This window comes from Eulemur rufifrons, chromosome 27, assembly GCF_041146395.1.
Source record: "Eulemur rufifrons isolate Redbay chromosome 27, OSU_ERuf_1, whole genome shotgun sequence".
Classification (NCBI taxonomy): Eukaryota; Metazoa; Chordata; class Mammalia; order Primates; family Lemuridae; genus Eulemur; species Eulemur rufifrons.
The window spans coordinates 16,230,654-16,251,333 of NC_091009.1; the positions used below are offsets into that span (position 1 = coordinate 16,230,654).

At 46.4% G+C, this 20,680-nt stretch overlaps 1 protein-coding gene across 3 annotated transcripts in view; it reads right to left on the reverse strand.

The window, feature by feature from the left end:
- The window catches only part of CACNA1E (calcium voltage-gated channel subunit alpha1 E), a 310,878-nt gene that overhangs the window by 19,266 nt on the left and 270,932 nt on the right, over window positions 1-20,680 (reverse strand). For all 3 annotated transcript variants that reach the window (XM_069459672.1, XM_069459671.1, XM_069459670.1), the window contains 6 exons: window positions 17,375-17,458; window positions 16,541-16,666; window positions 13,155-13,220; window positions 8,248-8,339; window positions 7,468-7,633; window positions 3,123-3,250 (listed from right to left, as the gene is read on the reverse strand). In XM_069459672.1, the coding sequence (XP_069315773.1) occupies window positions 3,123-3,250; window positions 7,468-7,633; window positions 8,248-8,339; window positions 13,155-13,220; window positions 16,541-16,666; window positions 17,375-17,458 (662 nt within the window). The remainder of the gene's footprint in view (window positions 1-3,122; window positions 3,251-7,467; window positions 7,634-8,247; window positions 8,340-13,154; window positions 13,221-16,540; window positions 16,667-17,374; window positions 17,459-20,680) is intronic.

The window sequence follows — 20,680 nt, forward strand, 5'->3', positions numbered from 1 at the left end:
GGGATCCTGCCGCTGTAAAGGAAGCACAGGTGGGTTAATAGGACACTCAGAGAAAGGTGGGAAAGAAATGACAGCTTAGCCATGAAGGGGTTGGCTGGAAGAGGTAAGAGCAGCTTCTTTCCTTAGGCCCGGAGAGACTGAGCACAGTGATCACTAGAGAACCATCACCTGGCCAAACTGCACTGTCCCAATTTTCTAAGGAAGTAAGAGCCCATCCACTGCCAAAAGGAACTGCCTATGACCAAGAGCTCCCCGAGATACCGGTCTGGCCCACGCCTGGCCAGATGCAGCCACAGCCCTGGCTCTGGCTCAGCTTCTAAGAACAAAGCCTGCCAATTCACCATGGCTCTGACCGCTGTCCAGAGCAGATGCCAGGCTTCCATGAGTGGGCTGCAGACGGTTTGCTTTTCACAGACACTGATTACAGTCAGGTACCCAGACCCGCTTATCAGGGGCAGAGGGAAGTCAGTGGCTTTCTGCAGACTGCAAGAGACAAATTTCCCATTAGGCTAATGAGCAAGGAGCACAGTTGGCATGAGGGAATTTGCTTCTCTTTGTGACAGCTTTTTCTCAAGTTCAGCTTGGGCAAGTCTTCTCTACTGGGTGGGATCCGTGTTCAGAGGGCAGCTGGGGATGGAGTTGGGGGACATTCTCACAGCAGCTTGGTTGGATCCAGCCAGTATTCCAGGAACAATGGGACTATCTTACCAACCCCTTTTCCTAAGAGCCTGCTAAAGAGTTCTGGCTTTCTGTAGAAGGGACAGAATTAATAATTGATTCATTGTCAGTGGCTAAAGCATCTCCCATGTCAGGCACCAGAAACAGGAAGCAATGGCCAGTGATCTGCAGGTCTGGATTCACCCTGGTACAGACCAGGGCTTCCACTGGAAATTATAAACACGGTGTCTCCACCTCTGAGCACTCAGACCCTGGTGGCAGCCACATCGAGACTAGCATTTCATCCCAGCTTCACTCTTCCTGTTTTTAGATTTGAGAGCTGATGCCTCCTATTTTTCCAGATAGCAGCTCATCAGTACCTCCAAGTCTCTGGACTCTTCAGGGGAGGTAACTTAGCCATTTGGTCTTTTATTTTGCCCCTTAGGGAGCTGGGAAGTAGGTGAGCTGGTAGTGGCTACAGGCTGATGCTCTTTGCAGCCTGTATCAGTCCTCTTTTTGAAGACATCGGCTCACTGTACTTTTCTTAGCCCCCTCCCCATTATCACATAGACACAGCCAATGAAACTCTAACCAGAACGAGTTACACTGTGAATTTCAAAGCATGCAGAAGACAGTCTGATTTGCCTTTTTGCTCTTTCCCAGTTTTCATATGTCTGAGTCTCATGATTAGTCCTCATGGAATCCTTTCTTCCCAGCTGCTGGAATGAATGGAGAGGAGCATGCTTTAATGCACATGGCATTTGGATCCCAAGATGAGTGAGAACAGAGGAAGCAGGGGTTCCTGACAGCCAAGGACGCCTGAGTGCGGCGAGGTGAGCAATGAACTCCTTTGCTCGCAGTTGGTTTCTCCTCTCTCAGGAGGGTGAAGAAGCCCCTTCTTATGCCTCCATGGCCATCCATACTTCACAGATGCCTATTTTCCATACATTCCAAGTGCATTCCCATGTAGTTATTGTCAATTACCATAATAGTTACATGAGTGATTTACTATCATCCTCACAACTACCCTTCAAGGTAGGTAGGTATTATTATCACCAGTTTAAAGATGAGGAAGCTCAGAGTGGTTAAAGACTTGTCTAAGGCCACGGTACTGTAGGGTACAAGCCTTGCTGCAGTTTCCTGTGATATCCACCATTGCTTTCTAAGAGCTATCTCCTAGAAAGTAAGCCCAGAAAGTTAAAGCCGTTGCTCAACCATTGTAACAGGAATGGACTTAGATTTCGATAAGTCTATGCCCTAAATCATTAATAATTACTGAGGGGAAGAGAAATTATGTTTCACCCTTTCAGCACCGAAAACAGTGACCCAAGTTTAACAGCTGGCTAGGAAGATAGATTTTGGTTAGAGTTTCAGATTATGAAGGGGGTTCCAGGTGGAAGCAACGTGGTCCATTCCTGTGAAGGATAACATTTCTTGTAGTATTTTCAGAGGGGGACCAGAATGGATAGATTGGTGAGTTACGACCCAAAAACTAAGATAACCTGGGACAGGAAAGTTCCTCTGGAGTGAGTATTCATAGAATTCTCACCCTGTCTTCAACCATAAAGGGCCAAAATGCTGCCTTTGTACTCTGAAGCAGGGGTTAGCAAACTTTTTAGACAATAAAATATTTCAGGAGTAAATATTTTTAAATTTGAAAGCCATACCATCTCTGTCACAGCCACTTAACTCTCCCTTGTAGTGTGAAAGCAGCCAGGGACAACACATAGATGAATGCTTGTCACTGTGTTCCAATAAAACTTTATTTGCAAAAACAGACAGTGGGCCAAATTTAGCCTATGGGCTGTAGTTTGCCAACCCCTGCTCTAAAGCCCAGAAGGCACAACATCACTTCACAACTATTGGACAGTGAAAGAGACAGTAAGGAGGTGATCTTCACCAGTTCCTGCCATTTAAATCAGTTCCGTGTAATAAAAATCCATGTATTTAAGGGAACAGTTGGAAAAACAACCTGCTTGGTGTTTGTAAAAATGATTTCTGAGTTACATCCAACTGTATCTGTGCAGAGGGATGAGAGAGATAAAATACTGATAGTCACTGATCATGGAGGCCAGATACCCAGCTGGCAATAAAAGCCCTTATCAAATCCCCATGGTAACTCGAAGGAGTCCACTAACCATTGGCAGGAAAAGAAAAAGAAAGATTATCGGAAGCTCTTCTTGGGGTTGAACCCAAACAATCTGGGGTGAGGACTGGGTGATTAGATTGGCAACGAAAGGAAAACCTGTCACAGAAGGAAAGAGCGGGCAAAGGAAGATAAAGGGAAGAGTTTGGTGACCGGCTGGACACCAGAGCCTCTTCCATGGGCCACAGCTAAGAGGAATCTCCTTTCCCTCGGTGACAGGCAGGCATTTGGGTGGCTCCAATTAATTCCAACCTCTTCCCTGAGAACTGCAGAGGCCCCTGCCCTGGGCCCTGCTGGGGTGGCCGAGAGGCCTACGCACCATGCCGCTCTGTCGTACTCTGCCCAGACGCGGACAAACTCGTCCAGGTGGTGAGGGCCCAGGATGGAGGAGTCCCGCGTCAGGTACTCAAAGTTGTCCATGATGACGGCCACGAACAGGTTGAGCATCTGAAGGGCAAGGGGAGAAGGGCAGTCAGGGGAAACCCAAGGCAGAGCTCAGGAAGCAAAACAGCAGCTTCAAGGCAAAGGAACGAATTCAAAAGTTTGTCAGGCGGAAGTTCTAGCTACAGCAGCGCTGATCCTGCTGAATGCAACATCTTTGCATCATTTATACCCCTGCATTTCATTGTGTGAGCATTATCATCTCGCTTTTCTATGCCACTTCATATCTGCAGAGTACTTCACAGTCACTTTTATGATCTATTCAATTTATTTAATTGTTACTGTGGCAGCAGAGGGAACAGCTGCAGCTACAACATTCTTGAGGGCTAGAGGAGGTCAAGGCCAGATGCCACCATTCCCTCCCCAGCCTTCCCCCTCATTCTGGTCCCACAAAAGGAGCCTCAAAGACAACCAGCGAAATGTTTTGGAGCCAAAGGCATGGCTTCCTGTGTGATGACTTGAAGCTGTTCATGGCTCCTGAGTGCCTTCCAAGACCCTGCTCTCCCACTTATCTGGTTCAGCCAACCTTTAACTGTGCACCTACTATGTTCCAAACAGATTTAAGTTCTGGGATATGAGATGAGAAAGTTCTTGTCCAAAGATATATTCCTGTGCCTGGCACAGGGCTTAAAGTACTGCAAGGGCTTCACCGGATGTGGTTAGTTGAATGCTTTTAAAGGCTGATTTAGTACTGAGTAGAGACTGTGATGTATTGGAAATATATTGGAAATATACAAATGTTACAAATTTTAAGAACCACAAAAGAAACATAAGCAGGTTGCAGTGGGGACAGAAAGGAGTATGAAGGCAATTTCTCCTGCCTAAAGAAAAAAGGTTTAAGAGGTTTGATGCTTGAGCTGAGTCCTGAAAGACCAGATGCTGTTCACCAGGCAGATGCAGACAAGAGCGAGCACCGAGGTATGCAGGGGTGGGGGCACATTCAGGGATCAGGAGGGCAGAGCAGCTGGGTCCAAGCACCAGGTCGTTGAAGCCCCTTGTTGAAGAGTCTAGACCAGGATTGACAAACTGGTCAGAGAGTCCATGTTTGAGGCTTTGGAGTCTCTTTTGCAACTATTCAGTCTCGTTGTTGCGGTGCCAAAGCAGCCACAGACCGCACGTATACAAATGAGCGTGGCTGGGTTCCAATAAGGCTTTGTTTATGGACACTGAAATTTAAATCCCATATAATTTCCGCATGTCGTGAAATATTCATCTTTTGTTTTTTCTCAACTGTTTAAGAATGTGAAAACCATTGTTAGCATGGGCCATGCAAAAATGGGTGGTAGATTCCATTTTGCCCCATGGGCTGTAGTTTGCCAACTTCTGGTCTAGACTATTCTATAGGCAACAGGAACCCCCGAAGGTTTCAAGAGGAGGGAGACCAGGGGCTATCTGCATTCAGAAAGGACCCTCGGTAGCGGTGTGGAGGGTGAACAGGAGACCAGGGGAGGGTGCTGCGGTGCCCAGCACCACACAGGGGCCGGACGGCAGCACAGACGGGAGAGCTGACGAAGGTGGAGGTGACAGGACCGCAGGGACACAGTCGGCAGCGCTGTTCTGTGGTTCCTTGGCCGCCCCGTGCTCGTTTACTGGGTTTCTGCTGCAGGTTCCTGCCTGCGCCCAGTGAGTATGACCCTGTGACCCAGGCCTCAACTCGTCATTCCGTCCCATTGCCCTGGGCCACAGTGATTGGTGATCTACTATTTATCAAAGCCAATAAAATGGTATTGAACCTTCCGGGCAAAAGACTTGTTCTTCCCTGTTGCTCTCGAATGTGCGAGGACGTGAGGTCTCGAGTGGCTGCTACAGCCGTCCTGGAGCCCTAGGGTGGGGTGTTTGAGAGAAGAGCTCACGTGGGTGGAGGATGGTAGAGGAAGAGATCTAAAACTGAGAGAGAAACCGGGTCCTGTGGTGTCATCTGAGTGCCACGTCACGCCTTGCTTAAGCCCGCCCTGCCGCAGGACTCCTCCCTGACATGAGCCTACAAAATCCCGTTTTGTTCAGGCTGGATTTAGCTGGGCCTTTTGTCCCTTGCAAGTGACAGGTCTCCCCTGCCTGCTAGAGACCAGCTGGCTGCGGGAGTGAGAGAACAGGAGTCTGCTGTGGACTCCCGGGTCAGGTGGCTGGGTGCGGGGTGCCAGCTGTGTGCACAGGGTGTGCGGGACAAGGAGGAAGTTTGGAGAAAGGTTAGAGTCCCTCTACAATATAGAGACACTGCTGGTCACATGTCCTTCACACTCCTTTCAGGGTACATTGTTATTGCTCTACATGTTTACACCGTCTTTAATAGTGTGATGTGCACATTCACACCTCCTCTTTGTCTTCACACTCACCCAGCTCCTTGCCAAGCAGGTCTAATTACCATCAGCCCTTCAAGGACAGAAGGCTTCTGGTTCGCATTTGTATTCTTAGCTCCCGGCACAAGGCCTGGCACAACGTAGGGCATCCGTTTTAATACATCTCCATAGCCTGGCTGGATGGGGTTGAGAAACTGTGTGACTTGCCCAGGGTCACATAGGGCTGAGATCTGAAAGCGGATCGTCTCACACTGAATATAGCCTCATTAAAAATAACGCCACTGTGAATTATGCAGCACCCTCCGTCTCAAACTTCTAAAAGTACCTTCATAGTCTCTAATTAATTTTCTAGTTATATCTTTCGTTTCTTTTAAAGATTCATTATTAAACAGTTAAACCACGTAAGATAAAACAGAGATGTCTACGTGTCCTTCCGGCCGCCCCATTCCACCGTATCAAGAAGCTCTGGCTCTCTGCGAGCTGGTCTCACCCCTCGCCCGTCTGTGACCAGGGGACTGGGCCTTGCTGACAGTCAGCCTTTTAGTAGCCACTCAATAAAAAGGGGAAGATGTGAACGAATAAACTTAAAACTCCAGCCAATATCATCCTTCTAAATTTCCGTTCAGTTATTTTCATTATACATCACACTTCCAAGTTTATGAATAGGATTACGTGTGTGTTCTTTTTTCACTGAAAAACCTTTCACACACGAGAAGGAAGTATATTACAACACACGTATCAGCTCACTGTGCATATAATGGTATTATTAAGTCATTTTCCCCTCCCGTGTTATAGAAGCCATAAAAGGGAAGGCGATTTGGCCAAGGCCAGCACAGGAACAAAGCCAAGACCACAACGTGGGCTCCCCAGGCCTACAGTTAGCTCACTCCCTGCAGGCCACACTTGGCCTCTCTGCAACCCCTCCCCCCACACTGGAGAGCTGGCACGTGGCAAGTAGCAGTCCCCTTGGGATCACTTTAAAGAGATACAATTGCCTGGACATGAGATAATTAATTTGATGCATGGCCATGGAACTGACCGCTTTTCGGCAGCATCACTGTTTTAGTTTGAGTTTTTTGTACAGCCAGTGGCACTAGGAATGAGCTGAGGAATGCATGTTAGAGCACCCAGAAACACCAGACTGACCCTTTTATTAATCAGGTGGCACCTCATCCATTTATGGTTTATCACGGCTCATCTGATGCACAGGGCAGAAATTTCTAGATGCGGGTATGCTGATTCATGCTTTCTCCAAAAGGAACACTTAAGAAGGCACCTAGGGCTTCTTGGCACTATACAAATAGACGGGCTCCACGTATATTATTCCATATTCCCTAACACTCAGAGAAATCACATCTCTTCACATCTATCAAGCTGTCAACTGTCATCAGATATGATGACATCACAAATCAAGAGAGAACCACATCTATTATGTTATCATATTCTACTCTTATTAATGCTATCCTCTTGTATTTTCAAGGTTCCTTTTCTCAAGCAGTTTAAAAGTCTCCAAAAGAGAGGCAAGATATTCTTGGCCCTACGTATAAAAGACCCGAGGTAGGAAAAACAAAGGATTCACTCTGGGTCTCCGCAGATTCCCGGAGCTAGCCTCAACTCACCTTCCTTCTCACGACAGTCTTTCCCTAGAAGCAGCAAAGACCTTTCTCAATCACTGAAAGTCACCCTCCCAGGAGGCTGACAAGCACCCTATTCTCCAAGAGTTCTCTAGAGGAGGACCTGGTTCTTAACACGAGCCAGAGTGTGTGTGTGTGTATGTGTGTATGAGAGAGAGAGAGGAGGGTGTGGGGGAGGGAGGCAAACACGAGCACACACTGAAGCAAACGTCTCTGTTCTGTTTATCAGAAGGGCTGGGGGTGGGATGGGAGGGGCCCATCTCGAGGTAAGAGCACAGTGTGGCTCACTCACCAAGAAGGAGCAGAAGAAGATGAAGGAGACGAAGTAAACGTAGGCCAGATCCGTGCCACAGCGCTCGTTCTCGTTCTGCCCTGATGGTGCGGTGGTGTCGGGCTCACAGCCTTTCTCCCCGAGGCACGACAGCATGATCTCCTGCCAGGCCTCCCCCGTGGCACTCCTGGCAAAACACATTTTGGTTAGGAGGAGCAGGTCTGCACATCCTATGACATCCCTGGTCCCCTTCCCCAACGCGCCCGTCCTTTCTCTCACCCTAACCCAGCAGGCTCCCTTTGCCCAGCTGCCCCCTCAGTGCTTCCCATCCAGAGGCGACGAGTGCCAGTGGGGACTCTCTTGGGGGTCTCTGCTGTTAGCAGAGGAGACAGTGGTAGGACTGTCTAAGACCCCAAGCAAACCTGGCCATCCAAGGTTTCAGGCCCTAAATGGAATCTGGTCTGCAAAAAACTGTCCTCGCTTACCACTCCCAAACCCCTGGAAGATATGCTGAAGAAGTTTTCTCCCATCCAAGTATTAACCAGGCCCAGTCCTGACTAGCTTCCAAGATCAGATGAGCTCGGGCATGTTCAGGGGGGTATGACCACAGGCAAGATGAAACTTTCTAATGTCACAGGGGCAGTTTGGCAAAAGCACCGCCCCCTCCCCCTCCCTCGGTATCTTCTGACAGGAGCAGAGGAAACAGAATAAAGAGACAAAGGGCGATGGGGGGCAAGAAGCAGACCAATTCTCTCCGCCCCTCAGGACAGCCGCAGCTGCAACAGTTATGCACCCAGGTACCTGAACAGTAGCATTAGGGACCCAAAGAAACTCCGGAAGTTGTTGTGCCGGTTGATGTGACTCTCCTCATCTAATTTTATGTTTCCAAATACCTTGAGGAGAAAAACAACAGACAATGAGAAGCATTACCGAGCTGTGTGATACGTGCAGAACACCAGGGCTGGCAAAGCCACATGCATAGCTCTTCCTGACGGCCTGTCCCTGAGGCGGCCAACTCAAACCCAGGGAGCTGGCGGACACCATGCTCTTGGCCCGACATGCAGAAGTCATTGTTCTCCACTGCCCCAGTGCAACGCAGCAGAGGGGACCAACGCTAGCAAGGTCCGAGCATAACACAGAGTGCAAGGTCTTTTGAAGTCATTCTTCTTGCACATAGGTCCTCCCACATCTAATGTGGTCTCCTTATTTCCATGGCACCTGTCACCATGGTACTCAAGTGGTCTGACAGAGACATTATCCCACAGCAGCAGTGCGGGGGAGGAGTCATCCCTCTCTTCCTGTCTCAGGTGGTCATGATGGGAACATCCGAATTTGCAGAAGACATTATTTATGGCTTGGGCATATGCTGCCCTGGAATTCCCTAGCAGTTTAGGTCAGAAAGGGGCGTGTCTATTTTCCTTAGATATGTTTCTATTCAGAGAGTCAAATCTCAGAAGGTCTATATTTCATTAACCTAGAGGCCATGAGAATGAACACATATACATCCACATGCTGGATACATTATCCAACAGACCCAAATCCCATCTCAAAGTGACCATTTGTGCAGTAGCTAAAACAAAGTCCAGGACAGTAGGATGGAGAAAGCCAGGATACTGGATACTTGGAAAAGCAAAAAGGAAAATGACTTTTGCATTTCAGCAGATTCTGGGCTACAGAGTGAGGTGCACTAATCTGCTCCTGGCCACTGGGCCTAGAATGTGGTCACTGTGCCAATTCTTGTGAAAAAGAGGGAAGACTCAGAGACCTTTATCCACAGATCGTGAATAATGATGACTTCTCAGACAGTGCCACCCGGAGCCAAGGCCAACCCCCCAGAAGAGAAGGGTGCTCTTACATATGTACTCTCCTCCCCCAAACACGCTTCAGACACCAGGATCTATTCTCACAAGTCAATGTTTGTACAACTGAGGGCTTACTGGGTCACTTTTCCAGCCATTTGAGACAATTTTCAGCCTACATTAAACATGCTTGAGTTTATCCAATGTATGCTAAATGGAACACGTTTTTTCCCCTAACAGTTTTATAATGTGCAATTGAGGAACAATCTCTGCCCCCAGCTATTTTGCTCAAGCAACTCCCACTGACACCTGCTTTGGGAGTTTGTTCTCAATGCTGTTTTTCAAAACCCAAACACTCCTTATCTCTCAGGGAGAATGGAGGTGGCCAGCTAGGCAGCACGGGAAGAATGGGGAGAGGAGGATAAGAAGGTAGAGGCCCCCAGAGAGAAAAACAGTAGTGTTAAAAAAAAAATCCCACCCAAGAAGTCAAACGTAATTAGCTCTGGAGACTCCAGGAGGAGACTGTCATTTATCCTTGTCCTAGTCACCTCTCCTCTTTTCTTTCCTTTCAACCTCTTGGGTCAGAATCTATGACTTAACCCTGATTCGTCACATATATACAACTTACAGTGTTTCTTTTCTTCTTTCCCCTTAGCACTCCTGAAACCATCATTAGTTGTCCTCATGATGATTTTCTCCAACACCCCACCCAGTCATGAACTAACTGGAGAGCACACGGTGATTTGGCACAAGGTATACGCGTCATAGGTAAAGAAATGAAAGCTATTTCGAATCTTTTCTAAGATGATTTTCAAGACAAATATGTATATTTGTTGTGAAGGTCTTCAAAATTTCTTTTTCACTTTTTTTTCCCCCCAATGTTTCACTTAGTCCTCGTCACTAACCCAAATCTCCTACATCAAAAGGGTATGGCTGGGCGTGGTGGCTCACGCCTGTAATCCTAGCACTTTGGGAGGCCAAGGCGGGAGGATCACTTGAGGCCAGGAGTTTGAGACCAGACTGAGCACAAGCGAGACCCCATCTCTACAAAAAACAGAAAAATGAGCCAGGCATGGTGGCACGCGCCTGTAGTCCCAGCTACTTGGGAGGCTGAGGCAGGACAATCAGTTGAGCTCAGGAGTTTGAGATTGCAGTGACCTATGATGACACCACTGCACTCTAGCCTGGGCAACAGAGTGAGACTCTGTCTCCAGAAAAAGAAAAAAAAAAAAAAAAAGAATATAGAAGAGAAAGAAGGGATGCCAAGATGCATCAGAAAACAGCATGAGAGTTTGAATCTATTATTCACTTGGAATCACAGAACTGTAGAACTACAAGGGACCTGTGAAGGTCTCCAACCAACACCTGTACTGTATTCCTGAGAGTTAAGGCCCAGAGAGACTCAGTGACTTGACCAAGTTGGCACGGCTGCTCAGTGCCAGAGCTGAGACTGAAAACCCCACCTCCTAACAAGCTGTAGCCACAGGGCTCTTTCCCATCCCCACCAAGTTACTCCTTCCTCCCAGCTTCAGATTCTTCTGCAAAGGCCTCTTCTTCCAGGAAGCCTTTGAAAATTCAGAATAATACTGGTTCTTCTCATAGATATATCCCGTTGCTACCTATATTTTTAAAAAAGCTGTCCCCTGCCCTTTTGTCTTTCTATGTGAATGGGTCCCTCTGTTGTGTTGTGACTGTATTAGATACAGTAACAAGCTAAGGTGTCTGCTGTGTGCACGGTGCTGGGTCTCTGTCATGGACCAGGATGGGGAAGGCCAGCTCAAGGTAAGTCGTGGTGGAGATGCTATTCGTGTCTCTGTGGAATGGAAACAGTGCTCTTGTTTTTTTGGAAGAAGTCTAAGGGGAATAAGATATTAGACATTATAGTTATTGTAAAGACCACAATTTCATAACTGAACAGCTCCCATCTCCCATAAAGGGTCACAGAAATACCTGTGTCTGCTTGTCTGGTGGGATGAGGGGCAGTATAGAGTTAAGAGCATGGGCTGCGGAACAAACAGAGCTGAGCTTAAATCTCAGCTCTTCCACTTGCTGAGAACTTGAGCACTTTCCAAGTTACTTAACTCTACTATGTATGCACATCAATGGAGACAATGAAACTCTCCTATAAACATTTCACATCGCTCCTGAAGACATGAGTCAAATATCTTGCATGTGCATATTCTCTCTCTCCATTTAGCACAGCGTCTGGCACACCAAGGAATTCAAGAAAAGGTAAATAGCATTATTATCGTTATGAATATCTATAGTATTATAGTAATAGCAGGTCACTACCGGAGATGGTGTTATTCTAGTTTATCATGCTTAAAGATGAAAATGGGTAAGAACTATTTCGAGCATGGGCAAAACGAACTTAAACATAACTAGGAGAGAAGAATCGTAATGTTCCCAACACAAAAAATAAATGTTTGAGGTGACACATGTCCCAATTACCCTGATTTGATCATTACACATTACACATGTATAGAGGTATCAAAATATCCCATGTGCCCCCAAAATAGGTACAACTGTTATATATAAGTAACAGATAAATACATTTTTTTAAAAAAGAACTTAATCAAGCTTTCATTTGGCTCTTCAAGAATACTTTAATTCTAGAATCAAATATTCGAGAGCTAGACAGGACTTAAAGGAAGTCATCAGGCCCGTCTGAAACTTCAGCACGAATTCTATGTCCACCACGGCCAACATCATCGTTAAATCTCCACCGAGATATCCTCAAGTGAGGGAGACTCGCTACTTCTCACGCATTTTGATGCTTGGCATTCTATCGTATGTTTGGAGAACAAAACTCTCCAGTGGTGAAGTCAGAGGAAGAATGAACCCGAGACATGCAGGCAAGAGAGAGGAACAAAAACAAGAGACGCTTCCAAGAGCTCTGAAAGGGCTGCAGAGACAGCAAGCCTGGGACACCGGAGCAATGGCTCCAGGTGGCAGACGCCGGGGGAGGGCAGTGGCAGTCCAAAGGCAGCCAGACTGCCTGGCTGCAGGAGACTGTCACGATGCTGAAGTTCTTTGCTGGGGTCTGGTCATGCCGTCTCCCCATGGGAGAGTTAGCGCTGCAGAGCCGAGCCGCAAGCCCGTGTGTGCGACCGGACAGGTGCCCGGCATGTGCTGCTGGCTGTTTGCAGTAGGGGTTCGCCCACCACCGGCGTCATCTTTGAAAGCTCTTTCGGCCTCCTGTGCCCAGCAGGCCTCTGGCTACCCGCATGAGCATCTGGGTTGAGAACCTGATCTGCTTCCCAAGTTCTGAAACTGGAAAAGGTACGGTAAACTTTCCACTGAGAAAGGGAACTTGCCAGCAACTTCCATGGCCCTTTAAGAGAGGAATTAGCTGGAATGTGGCCCTTGGGTCCCTAGGAATGGGTAGGATGCCGGGAACTCTATGAGCGGTTCACAGTAGTGAGCCTTAGGGTATAAATCTTAACCAGTCAAGACGTATACAGCCAAGTGTCACCACATACAGAAGGAACAACCATCTGACCCTCTTTTAGGCCAGGTCCCAACGCTAGAGATCCTGAGAAACAGATCGTGATGCGCCTCACTCCTCCCTAATCTGCAGAGGGTCCTCCTGGCTAAGAACAATGGTGTCGTCTTTGCGTCAGCTCTGTGGTTGTGCCCACAGGAGCCCAGCTGCTTACAAGGCAGCACCGTGATCCGACAGCCTTGGAGGAAGCCCCTGCACCAGACCACCCCGAGTACCTAGGCGAGCAGAACAGGGAACCACTGCACGTGCAAAATTCCCGACCTCACACTGCAACAAGACCTTGGGGAGCACCTTAGGCAAGACAGGGGTCAAAGCATCCCCAAATCCTGTGTGCTCAGGTTGCTAAGCCCAAGACAGTCTGGGCAACAGCTGCCCCCCGCCAGGCCCCTGATGCACCAGCTCACCTGCATCCCAATGATGGCGTAGATGAAGAAAAGCATGGCAATCAAAAGGCAGACGTAGGGGAGGGCCTGGAAGGAAAGCAGAGAGGAGACCATTAATCAAAGGCAGGCAGCTTCCAGGCTCAGCAACCCACAGTGGCTGGCAGCACAGGAACTCTTGCCCTGAGGCTAATGCAAACAGAGGCCCTGTTCCCTGGGGCTGTTATGTTTGGAGGTCAAGATGTTCACATCCTGACAGATATGTAGACAGTTGGCCAAAGAGAGGCTTATAATTTGCCTTCTGTCACGAATATTCACTCACCCAGAAGAGCAGCCCGTATCTCCAAGGAGAACTGGGACAACTTCCTGGGCTTGCGACTCATCCATCCCACTTGGCATGCAGCAAATCAATAACCTGGGCAACCATGATGCAAATGACACACCACACGCCCGGCTGTGGCTTCCAAATCCCTACATTACCCCGTCCCACTCCCACACCCGATGTGGAGCCTGTTACGAAGAACCAGGAACGCCACGTGGAACGCCTGGGGTCTCGCTTGGTTGTGAGTCCCTAGAAGGCCCTTTTCTTCTAATGAAGCATCATTTTCCAGTTTAAGCCTCCTGACATTTCCTAATGTTTCATGCAAAAGCCTGTTGCATGTTAGCCACCAGAAAACCCTGCCATGAAGCCCTGTGGCACAGAATTCCATACTGTGCGTGCCCGCTGCCACTTTGGGACGATCATGTTTCAATTGTGGGGGTGGGGAAAAGGCAAGAAAATGTGAGGCCGGGAACTGCCCTTGGTGGCTGGGGGCGGGAGGTGCTGCAGACATAGGGCAGCTTGGATTTGGGGCCAGGGTGGGCCGCTGTAGTTCTGGAGTGCTGTCAGTGCCGACAGGGACATCCTACTTCTTCATCGTCCAGGAAGCTCCCTGGCAGTCGGAGCTCCTGGGAGTCTCCACCCTGTCTTGAGTGTGCACATCACGGATCCCAGGAGAGCAATTGAAGGCTTTCAGACCTCACGAGCAGGACAGAGCTCATCAACAGAGCTAACGAAATGAAGAGCCCTGTGAGGCTATTTGCAACGTGAATAGAGGATAAAATTAAAATGCAGCTGAAAGCTGGGGGGAGAATCCCCTTTCCCAGGAAGTGCTGATTCCCAAGATCTGGGAAGGGAAATGGCTGTGTTTCAAGGGGCAACGTGAAGGCGCCCGCTGAGCAGAGGTGAGAGGAGGGAGGCAGGGTTTCTTGCACCTGGGGCGCTGCTACCTCTATCCACCCGCCTTTATTCTACCTTTTCCACTGCAAAGTCTCCAGTCCTTAGTTCATCTCTCCCTCCTCCCAACTTCAGGGAGAAGAGCAAAGATTCTTTCTGTTCTCCTTTCTTGTCACATTATAAATTTTAACACAAAATAATGGAAAAGAGGGAAGAACTTCTGAGGAGGGGTCAGAGGTAGAGAACTGGAAGCTGCTTTGGGCGGGGTGGGGTAGGTACAGCCCACGGCGATGCTATTTCTGTCGTGTGGCTCTCTGCTTTGTATTCGCAGAGGCAGCCTTTGCTAATCCGACTATCAGAAATCAGCTTCTCTACTGTGGCCCAGAACTGTTCTGAAAAGGCAACATCTATCTATAACACGGTGTCACCTGGAGGCGGATTCACCTGTCTTCCCTGTCCTCTGTAGTATTTGCTGGAATAAGCCAACCATTTGGCCATCAAATTTTGACATCCTTTTCTTGGCTCCCAATAGTAGATAGTTTCACAGAGACTTGGTGATTGTGATAATATGACAGGATGACACATATTTCTTAAGAGGCTCCCTAACAACTGAAGTTTGTTGGGTAGGCCTCTAAAAAAACAAATGGGTTTGAAAGCATCTTGTTTTTCCAACTCTAAATCCAAATTCATCTGAGACTGAGATAGAAAATTCTTGCTAAGGTTTTAGTTTTCTCCCCTGTCGACTCACTTTGGAAAAATAGTTCTCATTGAGGTAAGTCCTCTGTGGGAGGGACCATGCCAAACAATTACCCTGGATGTGATAAAAATGTCAAGGCTGCTCCTAGGAGCCAGGACATCCCTGTAGGTGGTCTCACATTTCAAACTCCCAGGCCCTCGATGAAAAAAATAAATGAGTAATGATGATACGGAGAGGATTCCCTTCCAAATGATGAGAAACCATGAATTCACTGGCTTGCCTTCTTTAGTTTCATTTCTAATTAAAATATAAAAATAATGAAAATAAAGGCAATTGGGTGAATTTACGATTTTTCATCTTTGAATCACTTTAATTTCATCAAATTTATTGTTAATCAGGTTTATTAAAAAACTCTCTTTTATGGGAGAGGAAAATAATGGGCATTTGAATAACACTTAGGCCCCCCCCAACAGCTTAAAAACAACTAATTTATGGTATTTTCTAGAGTCCAAAGATATTTAACACATTGATTGCCATACTTGAAAAAAAAATGTTTTTCCTTGGAGCCATAGTGTTTTATTACAAAAATAGAATAAAAACTTTGAAAACAATCCTTTCTAATTTAATGAAAAAATTGTTATTTTTCATTGTTTTCTGTGTGTGTTACACGCAACTTGAAAAATAGTTCACATGGCTCCCAAGGTAGAGCCATGTGAGTTACATATACTTCACGAGGCCCTGGGCTCAAAACTAGCATGCGTTAAATATAATTCACATGGCAGTTAATGTGTTAAATACGTTTGGAAAACTTTTACTGGAAGTCTCTGCCAGTAAACTGGGGTCTTAGGTGTTGATTTTTAAGTTATATTTATTATACACACACACACACCTCTGTATTGCCTCATGAGACTATTCAAAAGGAACTCACCATATTAACTTGCCCAGACACTCGTATTTGTTTGCAGGACACAGAGGTGACCATAAGCACCCATACATTCAGTGGCTCAGGAAATGCACGCCAGTGCAGACATGGGTGGGGCCGAGCATGAATCACCTCATGATGGAACACCACTCAAGGAGTCCTTTGAAAAACTGTCACGTGAAATAAAATCACCCACAAGTCCCTGCAAATGCAGAGGACATCTCGCCACAGGTGACTGGCTCTTTGCATAGACAGGATTGCTCGGGACAATTTGGAGTCCCTAAGGAGGCAGCACACCTCATAAAACTTGTCCCCTCTGCCTCATCGAACAGAGAGGGTGGCCTCAGCTACAAAGCCAAGGTGTTTTTCCAGAATAAGATTCTATCCCCCAGACATAAGGTGGCTGCTGTCAAGCCAAGCTGTGCTGTAACTGAAAAGTGCTGTATTTACTGAATGCTTTAACAAACACTAGCTGCAGCTTCTCGGGGTGAAGGGACGCGTGTCATGATGCTGGTGCTGCCTAGCTGTGCTGTCTGATAGGCAACCCTTGGGGAGGGCCTGCCTGCACCTCTTACCTTAAAGGACTGCACGAAGGTCCAGAGTAAAATCCGGATGGTGTAGCCCTGGCGCAGAAGCTTTATGAGGCGGGCAGCTCGGAAGAGCTTCAGGAAGCTCATATTGAAGCCACTGGTGTTCACCAGCTGGTAGACCAAAAGGAAACATATAATTAGTGACATAATGGCCATTTAGAAAGATCTAAGCACTAGTATTTGCGTATTTATCCCTCATTCAGATAATAAAATTGGACACAGTCTCTTTGCTAACCCCAACTGCAGTGAGTGAGGCCCATGTCCCTAAGCCTTTCCAGGCCTGCCCTCTGTTCCCAGCTAGAAGAGTAAGGGACGCACCCCAGAATCGTACCCTGCACACGTTAGACAACACCGGCCTCCCTAGTCTATCAAGTGGTCTGAGTTCGCACGTAGATGCTAAAAATAGCAGATCTAGCTATCCCTCTTCTGCTATTCAAGGAGAGTTAAAAACGAGCTCTACAAGTCTTTAGGGTGAACAAATGCAGGGAAACAATTGAGGTCTAAGAACTCCGAGGGCAAAGGTAATGTGCCTTTTTTGAGAATCCAGCAGAACACTGTGCACATTAAGCCCTCTCTGACACCCTCTGTTCCATGGAACCCGTTAGAAAATAGCATAAAGCCCTCCACGAGACCCAGTGCCACTCCCGCATGTGCATTCTCTGGCCAACGTGGAGCAGTGAGGGAGTGGGCTCCTAACACTTAGAGGGGCACACATTTGCTTTGGTGGCTTAAAAGTGGACTGAACGGACAGGGGATTTTTTTTTAATGCTACTCCAGGGCCAAGCTTAAAAGACAAGGACTTATAAGCCATTCATTCACCTTGCTGTCTGTCAGGATAATTTCTGTGATACTGCCAATCACGGTGATGAAGTCAAAGATATTCCAGGTGTCTCGGAAATAGTTCTGCCAAATGAATTCAGTCATAGGAACATCAGAAAAAGGACAAAAGAAAAAAAAATAAGAAGGAAAAAAAAGGAGAAATGATATCTTTCATTGCATAATTTTGTCACTTGGAATTAAAACTCGTCAATTCATGCATAAGTTCACTCTAACTCTGGCTTCAGTTTCCTATTTCTAACCAGAAATGCTATTTCTCCTTTACTAGTTTGGGAATTTCTCATTTGGCAAGTAGTTCTATCACTATTTGAAGACCTTATTTTTGAAACTGTCCCTAAAAAAGCTTATACGTAAGAAAGAGGTTTTTTTTAAATTTTTAAAAAATATTTATGTATTTATTTTCAAACCACTTTATTGAGGTATGATTGACAAATAAAAACCTGTCCATATTTAATGTATACATCTTGACGTACTTGGGGAGCTGTATATACCTGTGAAACCATCACCACCATCACACAACTTTTAAATTATCTATATTACATCAAGTGACCCTACAAAAATAGAGTCTGACTTTCAACTAACGACAAAAATCACATAGATCATAAGTGACTAAAGGTCACAGATGTGCCAGAAATCTTCCTTCTAACTCCATTCAGCCTTTTCAAACCACTTCCTGATTGGCAGTAAGATGAATAGACTTCATCTTTCCCTGCTCTGTTACACCTTCTGAGAAGGTGTAACTAAGATACAAGGACGCAGCAATAAAATGAGTGGGCTAAAGGAGTTGGAGGAGACGCAAAGAACTTGGAACACCCACCAACCGGATAATACTCCACTTAACAAGGTAACACTCCGTTTCCTAGGGTCAGGTGAACACAGATCTTGGTCTATGTTCCTTCAAATAAACCCAACAACCAAAAACCTCAGACACTTGGATCTCTGAAAGTCACTGGCTTGCCCATAGGCAGCACCCCCCCTAGGAGACGCTCACAGCACTGCAGAAGTGTACCCCATCCCAGCCTCACGACTAGCACCACTAAATCCCGACTATACATGCCAGACACTGGGTCAGGCCCTTGGCATTCTTTGACCTCATTTATTCCTCTCACAGATCCTCCAGGTAGGTGATAAGTACCCCATGTTCATACAAGAAGGACTGCCAAGAGAGAAGAGGAGTGTGCGGAAGTTACGTTTCCTGAGCACCCACTCAGAACTAGGCCCCTACGAACATCACCTAACTGGACAGACACAACAAAGCATCCAAAGCCATAGGTAACTACTGTTATCCTCATTTCATGTGTGAGAAAACTGAGGCTCACAGAAGCCCTATTCCAAGCCACATGTACCTACGGGGCATGTAGAGAAACTGAAGCACACAGCTTCGGAAACTCACTTTCCATGACGATGCTTAGTCAGCAGTGGAGCCAACTTGAGTCTGAATTCCTCAATTCTCAGGGCTCTCCTATTGCCTACCCTGGGATGAACTTCCTAATTCTTGGTTTTAGTTCTTCCTAATTCTTGGTGCATGGATCTAGGGCTCAGAGGACCAAAAGGTGTGGATTCCACCTGAGGATGCTTTACAATACAGAATAGCACAATATAGCATAGGACAGCATAGTGTAGCATAGCACAGCATAGTGTAGTATGTGGTATAGAACAGCATAGTGTAGTATATGGTACAGAACAGCCTAGTGTAGTACAGAATCACATAGTGTAGTATATGGTACAGAACAGCCTAGTGTAGTATAGAATCACATAGTGTAGTATATGGTACAGAACAGCCTAGTGTAGTATAGAATCACATAGTGTAGTATATGGTACAGAACAGCCTAGTGTAGTATAGAATCACATAGTGTAGTATATGGTACAGAACAGCCTAGTGTAGTATAGAATCACATAGTGTAGTATATGGTGCAGAACAGCATAGTATAGTATAGAATAGCATAGTGTAGACTAATAGATTATTATGAACTTTGAAGTCAGATCAAGATCTGAATCCTGGCTCTACCTTTGACTAACCTTGGGCAAAGTATTCAACCTTCTGAGCTCCAGCTCATCCATAAAACAAGAAAATAATAATACCTATCTAATATAGTTGTTATGAAGAGAAAATGAATGTATAAAGCATTTGGTACTTAATAGGAAGCCGATGTACGTTACTTCTTTCCCTCTCTCCTCCCTTTTCATTACCATCCTGCTTTCCAATTCTACTGCCTTCTATTGTGTAATCTTTAAAAAGCTGTACAATTTTTATGAACTTCAATTTCCTTATTTAAAATAATAATAATAATAATGGCAATCATGATAATCATCTCTGCCGTGCTTATTTCAGAGTCATTGAAAAGATCTAAAAAAATAGTATATATTGGGGTATTCTGAAAACCTAAAGTGCTATATCAATGTACAGACTTATCAGGGCTAGCGGTGCCTTTTACAGTGCAAAAATGCCTCTAGACCTTGAATGAAAACATGGGGGTGAGAGTGGGAAGGAGGCAGACTTCAGGGCCGAGTCTAGTTAAGCCTGTAAGTATGCATTCAGCACTCACCATAATTAGACCCATAATTGAGGACTTAAGTCACAGACAATATCAATACCACATGCAAGTCATCAAGACGCATAGAAAAACTTTCCCTGTTGAGGCCCTGACTTCTCCTTTCTCGGTTCACCCCGCTCAGGGCTAGACTGTATTATAAAGGCATCTTTGTTGGTGGCAGTTTCTTTTTACTTTTGTATTTCCCCAAGTCTCAAGACACTCAAAAGGGAGTCAAGCACGCAACAATGCAGCTACCTGAAACGGGTTCCCTTCAACGCTCCACCTAGAGCGATCAAACTAATGGTTTTTCAAAGAACCATCAGGAGACCAAAAGCAGCCCCCACGATCAACACTCACAATTATCAAACCCAGCTCAGAGTCCTTGTTCACGCTGCTACCAGATAAATACTTACTCAGATAACAAGCAAAGTTTTGCTTCTTGCAGGAAAAGCCACACACGCATACACATGTGATTTGAAATGGTAGCTCACACCCTAAATAGGTGTGAAACAGCTGACAAGTGGGCTTCTCTGCATCCCACTGGACTCGCTCTACACACTAAAGCAAGGGCTGGGGGATGCAGGAGGGCGTTATTTTGTTTATAGGACACTGAAGCAAAGGGCTAGGTTTTCTCAACACCCTTGAGAGCAGATGCAAGAATTTGCAAAACAATTATAATTAGTAGTTGAGGAGAAGAAAAAGGAGGACTCATGCCAGAAACATTCACCCCCAACCCTCCCTAAACTTAATTTCA